Below are 7,351 nucleotides of genomic sequence, written 5' to 3'. Positions count from 1 at the left end.
CTACATACAGTTAGGTTTTATTTGGTTGCTAAAATGGATAGGAACAGAATAAATTAAAAAAATAAAAATAAAAATAAATTAAATTACTATTTCTTCTCATGTTAAGTATAACAAAACTCAATACACTATTATATACTATAAATATAAGATTGATTAAATTCTTTAAAAATTTTATGAATCATGACTTCTAATCTTTTGAACTAAATTATCATTCTCTCTGATGAAAGTGGTTTACTTATCTCTTTCCACATTTTGATCATTTTTTTATCTTTATTTTTTTTAGTTTATTCTATTTTATTCCTTTTCAGTAATCAAACAGAATTTTAGGGTAAAAGTTTAGTCATTCTAAATAAAATATAATTCAATATGCAGGTATGATATGATTCAATATGGTTTCTTCGAAATCAAACATATTTTGCAGGAAAAGCATTTAGACGAGGGGATGCAATTTTTTGAGCAACTTCTCGTTCGAATTACATATGTGTATCTCACAGTTCATCGTCCCGATGCAGAGACTAAGAGATTTATGAAATCTTCAGCGATTCAAACTTCACTAACAAAGGAATTACACAGAAGATTTCAGAGTTACTGGTCGATGTACTTTGATCAGTTCAGAAGACAGGGGACATCTCTATCAGCTGGTGTGCTTCTCGAGTTTCAGGAAAGCTTGGCAAGCTCCAAAGCAAGCGTTACTGTTTTTAAACTTTCAAACTTGCTTTTATGATGCATTTTCATACCCTTTAGGCCTTAGATTACTTAAACTTTCTCACCAACCGTTTATTATTGGACGCTTGATGACAACATGGAAGCTGCAGATACTTTAAAAAAAAAAATTAGAGGGGCAAACACTAAACAGCTTGAAATTTCAAGCACATCAAACCCACAATTTTTGACTTACTGAGAAGCTTACATGCCTTTGGACTACAAGAACATTGACAAGCTATAGACACTGTAATATGGCATTGATGTCTCTTTCCTAGTGTAGTTTACGTTCATCAATAACATGAGTTAACTTGTGTAAGAGAAAAAAGTCCGATATGATTATTCTATTGGCAGGATTACACACATATTTTGAGTGGACTAGGTAGAATTATTCTCTCAAGTTAGTGAGAACGAGAATTAAGGATCTTTTAAGAAGGTTAATATTAAATGAGGACTTTTTAAAAATTTTTAACACGAAGTGATAAACTTGAAAATCTAAATTAAGAAACCAAAGTTTTGATTTGACATTATTTTTTATGAGATCCTTAATTATTATATTCTATAAAAGGTTATCATAGTATTTGAGTGTGTGTTCGATGCTTATTACTTTGAATAAAATTTGAATCATCCAGATTTAATTTGAACAATTTAAAATTAAATCTTTTAAGTTATATTTTATTTTATGTTTATCAAAACATTTAAAAAAATTTAATAAATTTATTCATTATCAATTTAAACTCTCCAGATTTAATTTAGATTATCCAAATTTGATATTAATTTTTTTATAAATTGATTATTCAAATTTATTCTAAATGATATAGTTTTAAAAAATTTACCTTATAATTCTTTTCACAAATATTTTTTGAAAAGTGCTATTTAACATATTATCTTGACATTTAATATCACATTTACTAAAATAAAAATGATAAAAAAATTAACATTAAAATTGAACTGTTGAAAATATATTTGAACAGTCAATTTAAAAAATTATAAAAATTTTTATTATTAAATCTGGAAAGCTGATTGATGATTAATAGATTTATTAAAATTTGTAATAATTTTAATAATTTTTTATTTTATTAAGTATAAACTAATAGTTTTAAATCCCAACCGTCTACTGTATCCCATTATGGTGACGGGCTATCATTCATGGTCATGGCCTCGATGAGCATGGAAGACCGCCCATCACAGCATCACTAATGTATTCAAAGAAGAAAGAGAAGGTCAGATAATTAAAGAGTGGGCCCTCTGGTAAAATAGGAAATGGGTGGGCCTAGTAGATCATAATTGCACTGTCAGTGCTTGTTGATGATGCTGGATATTAATTCACAGACAGTTGAATGCAATGAACTGAAACCAAACACCAATAAATATTGTCTTCATGCACTCCAAAAAACTTCAATGTGCGTCTCCTCTTTCCACGCTTCCTCAATTATTGTCTTCAGTCTAACCTCCCATGCCAAATCAATGCTCATTCCCAAAACTCCCAGAGGTTTAAAAATAAAAATAAAAGTTGGCGAGCTATTTTCCTTCTATTTTTATTGTAAGACAGACAAAATTAACAGTCTTTATTAATATAAAACACTCCTTTTAATCCTTATTAGAGAGTGTTTTCTAAATTTTTTTATTTTTAATACAAGACACTTGTTGGGATATTAGTAATTACTCCTTCCATTTTTATATATATATAAAATAAATATATTATATAATTTAAAAATATTGACTAACTATAAATGAAACTAAATTAAAATATCCTTGTATTTAATCAAAACAAGGTTGCATTAATTGTTTCTTATAAATAAAATTTATGAAGAGTAATTTAAAAAAATTATAATAAATGTTTATTGAGATATATGATTTTGCTCATAAATAAAAATAAACAATTGAGTGGTTGTTTCTCTTATGTATATAAATAGAGGGAGTATGTTATTTCAATATTGCCCCTGTTTAAACTTATCAACTATGACAGAGAATATAATAGAAATTTAAAAATTTTTATTTAAGTAGAGATAACATTAAAAATTTATTTTATTTTTAAATAAAATTAATAACTTAACCATCTTTTCATTAATTTCAACGAGGCACTTAGGGGTGCCTACAAAGGAATATTTGGTAGAGTATTAATTATATTTTTTAAATATTACTCTTATTTAAATTTATTAACTATGAAAGATAATGTAATGCAAATTTAATTTTTTATTTAAATATGAATAAAATTAAAAGTTTATTTTTTAAAATAAAATTAATAAATTAACCATCTTTCTTTGATTTCAGTAGAGATATGACGAAATATATACTAAGGAGTGGCAAAAATTTTCTCAGAACAAATGAAAGACATTGGATAATGCAATGGCAGAAACATCAAAGCCCAGTGTAGTTATTAATTGGGAAACTTTTGCTTATTATTTTTTTAATGATAATTTGAAATTTTATTGGGATTAAGTGTAATAACAAGAGATTAACTCGTCAAAATTTGATCATTTTAATTATTGTTAATTACGAAACTTTTATTTGTTATTTTTTAATTATAACTTACAATTTTATATAGATTAAATAAAGTTTCATCCTTAATTATACTTGTTTCAATATTATCCTTCCCTTCTCATTATATCTTTTCTCTCTATTCAATATTATTTCATAAATAAAGTTACATTAAATGAAATGTGTTTTTGAAAATTTATATTTTTATTTTCTAAAATAATGAGATTATCAATACATCTAGATACATTATCACAAAATATAGTATCTATGCCTCCTATCTGCATCGGTTGATTCAAAACTAACCTAAACCAAATAGACAGTGGCAAACATGTAAATAAAATGAACTTTAAATTACCAACATAAATAATTTTTCTTGTAATAGTGGTAGCGTTTAATTGAAATTTGAATTGATGGATTTAACCTTGAATTTCAATTTTTTTTATAACGTATTGTACTATTAAAAATAATTTTATTCAAAATATAACCACACATTAAATGTAAGCACTTTTTTAATAATGATTATTTGAATCTTGATTCACTAAATTGTAAGGCATTAGTCAATTATTAAAAATCTCACATCTAAAATTTGTCATGGTTTTTTTTTTATTTGGATAATCTAGGTCTCTTGATCAACTTTTTTTCCCCCTTTTTTAGTATATCGTTCTAATTACTAATTAAAAATTTAAATTTAATTTGGATAGTCCACTCCTCAAGATCAGCGCTTAAACGAAAACCTAACTAGGAAACAAGGCTCTGTTGCCTGCCATCATCTCCAAGTTCTAGTCAAAGAATTTGCAACAACCACTGCTTTTTATAGAGAGAGATTTCAAACCATTGGGCAATAAAAACACTTTAATTATAAAAAAATTTCAAATAATAATAATAGAGTTATATATATATAGGTTGCAAAATAAATTGATTTAAATAGAAATTAATGTTATTAATGTAAAATAATTTCTTTTGAAATACCCATAAAATATTTTATAATACCTTACAATCTTCAACATATTTTAAAAGGAAGAAAAACTTTGAAAAACTATTTTATATCAATAATTTGTAATTCTTTAAAATAATTTCCAAAATTCTGGAAAAATGTTCAGTACTGCATCTAACTTGCGTGTCAATAGATTTCAATTATTTGCATGAGCTCACTTTCCATCCAAGACATTTACCAACTAAAATTCACACCTTAATATGTATTAGTATGTACTATAACCTCTACACATTTGAGCCATATACTTTCCTTTTTGACACACACAGCTATAACAACTCATTGATTATGTCTTAAAATGATTTTTTTTCTTATTAAAAATAAGAAGATATATATATATATATATATATATATATTCTATGAGTTATAAATTAATATTAAGACCAAAAGAATTTTTATAGAGGTTCATCTATAATAAGATTTAGAGGGAGTAAATACTCGGTGAACTGTGTAAGTATGTAAGTAAAATAGGGACAAGGAGACAAATACCAGCTCTTTAGTTAGTTTTAAAAATATTTTACATTCCATTAACGTCTAAACCCTAATTAATTAATAAACCACGTTCTTCTTCTTCCACTTTTCAATCATTGTCCTGATTTTGACCTCACAGCTTCCCCCAACACCTGCGGCCTTCCTTGCAGCCTCTTTGAGTTGTAAGGCTCTCGCCTTCAGAGATTCGCTGCTCATGATCTCTCTCACTGCCTTCCCTATCTCCTCCGCTTTCACCACAGCCTCTCCTCCCCAACCCCACTCAACCGGCCACACTCCGGTCCCGCTCTCCGCCACCACCTCCGACGTTATCTTCTGATCTCCATTCTGACCCCATGACAGAATAGGCACTCCATGCCATATGGATTCCACTATCGAGTTCCATCCTCCATGGCTCAAAAATCCTCCCACAGAAGTGTGCCCCAGAATCTCTCCTTGGTTCACCCATGTCTTCACCACAAGACCCTTCTCCTTCATCTTCTTCATCACCTCTGGTTCTAGCACTTGTTCCAGATCTTCGTCGTCTTCCTTGTCCACCATCTTCAGCTTCACCACCCATAGGAATCTATAGCCGCTTCGCAGTAACCCTTCTGCCATCTCTTTTAGTTGCTCCCTCGTTGTCGCAGTCCTGTTGCCGAAGCAAACATACACCACTGACCCTTCTGGTTGAGCATCAAGCCACTTCAATGGCGAATTGGCCGACATGTCTTGATCTTGTTCCTGAAGGATATTGTAACAATTAAAATTCTTAACTTCAAAAGGAGATATATCTGAGAGTTTATGTTTACCTTCTCAAACTCGCAGGGCATTAAAGGGCCAACGGCATGCACTGGAGGCAACCCTGGAACTACTTTTCCGGCATTGAGAGCCGCCACAGCTTCCTCTTCCATTTCTTCAAATGTGTTAATGAAAATCCCATCGAGTTTCGTCAGCCTAGGACTGTCCTCCATGAATATCTTCTCAAACAAACTTCCCGGAACGAGAAGCAGAGGAGGGATCGAAGATCTGGGTACTGGCAAATGAATCCCTGGGATCTCAACAGCATCACCGATAAACGAAGCAGGGTGACCGCCGGCATGTTTCTTAGCCGCATCAAGAACAGACAGGTGTGAGAAGAACGAGAACATTCTGGCGGTAGCGATGAAGTAGATATAACTAGGAACAGCGAGGCTCTCAGAGACAGGAATCATACCAGAAATCAAACTAACATCGTAGACGAAAGCACTGAGAGGAGGTGTGAGAGAAGAGAGTATGGGGGCGAGAAGGTGTAGAGAGCGACGTATGCGTTCAAAGTGAAGCCAGAAAGGGTCGGAGGAGTTTTCAGAGGTGGGATCAAAAGGAAGGAGATGGAGATCGATTTGGGAGACTTGATCGGGGAAGGAAGAGCAAAAGCGAGAGATGAGATGGGACTCGGCGAGGGAGACGGTGGGCTTGGGGGTGATGAGAGTGACGTGGCAATATTGGTGGCGGAGGAACAAGGCGGCGAGTCGGAGACAAGGGGTGAGATGTCCCAAACCTGCACTTGGGACGAAGGCCACATGAACGATGGACCCCGACGCGTTATTCATGGCTTACTCGTCGCCAAATGCTGCCGGTTCCTGACTTGATTGCGCGAGATACGGACACGCACAATGTTCAATATATATATGTACTAGTATTAGTATACATGTACAGATGCCGGCCGCATAGAATGACCGTTTTATTGCTGGTGACGCGTGCCCGGTTTGGAGGCACGTACGACTGTAAGAGCACCTCTTTTAGATTTAAGCCACGTAGTGGCTCCTCCTGCTAAATGTAATCCATGTTAGCAAAATGCACAGGTTTTAATATTATTGCTATATTAGTATTTATATATATCTTACACGATATTCATGGCTGGGTATAGTTTCTTTTTTGTTAAAAAATCAGTTTGTCATTGATTTGAAAATAAATTAAAAGTACATTTTTAAATATAAAAATAATCTGATATATTATTTATACATTTCTTATCTTGTACACTATTTTTTTATAAAGAAATAAAGAATACTTTCTCCGTTCAAAAATATAAGGTATTTTTTGAGGAGTTAGATGTTCAAAAATGTAAGATATTTTTAGTCTTTTAAAATATAATCATTAATTTTTTTTAAAAGTGTACCTATTAATAATGACTTTATATTTATTGTAGGGTATTTAATAAGGATAAATATAAAAAGATAGGATTAGTTAAAAAGTAGGTAATTACTTTATTGAAGATAAAATTTGGTTAAAAATACTTTATATTTTTTAACAGAAGGAGTATTTTATTGAGCTAGTTCTTTCATGTCAAAAAATATATATTTTTTCCAAGCATCCATGAGGCAATACGAGACAAATGAGGGCAATACTTTTAAATAAAACAAAAGAATAGCATATATTGATATTCTCTCTATTTTATCTTAATTACATATACCTCTAATGACTTTCAATATTTTAATATAATTGGAAGTCATTTGTTTGAATTTATTAGCGAAAATATGATTAAGTGAATGATTGTGTGTAAAAATGGGTTTGGAAATATGTTAAAAGTTAGTAGATCAAATGTAGTATTAATTCTGAATTCTATTGATGTAGGGAGGCTCAATTTAGAGGCTAAAAATGAAAATTTTAGAACCTAAATTAAAGAAATTAAATCTGAAAAGAAAATTTGAACAGGTCGTGTCTGTTGCAATG

General features: G+C 30.9%; 1 protein-coding gene across 1 annotated transcript; it reads right to left on the bottom strand.

Moving 5' to 3' along the window:
* Positions 1-4,633: 4,633 nt before the first annotated feature.
* LOC129293210 (UDP-glycosyltransferase 708D1-like) lies at positions 4,634-6,312 on the bottom strand. The gene is made up of 2 exons (XM_054931030.1): positions 5,452-6,312; positions 4,634-5,383 (listed from the first exon to the last, which is right to left on the bottom strand). The coding sequence occupies exons 1-2, from the start codon at positions 6,229-6,231 to the stop codon at positions 4,724-4,726; spliced, it is 1,440 nt and encodes a 479-aa protein (XP_054787005.1). The 5' UTR covers positions 6,232-6,312; the 3' UTR covers positions 4,634-4,723.
* Between the last annotated feature and the right edge of the window lie 1,039 nt (positions 6,313-7,351).

This window comes from Prosopis cineraria, unplaced genomic scaffold (genome assembly GCF_029017545.1).
Source record: "Prosopis cineraria cultivar Desert tree isolate PC_DT_omini unplaced genomic scaffold, ASM2901754v1 PC14, whole genome shotgun sequence".
Lineage (NCBI taxonomy): Eukaryota > Viridiplantae > Streptophyta > Magnoliopsida > Fabales > Fabaceae > Prosopis > Prosopis cineraria.
Note: the sequence above shows the minus strand (reverse complement) of the source record. Positions and strands in the feature narration are given on the sequence as shown.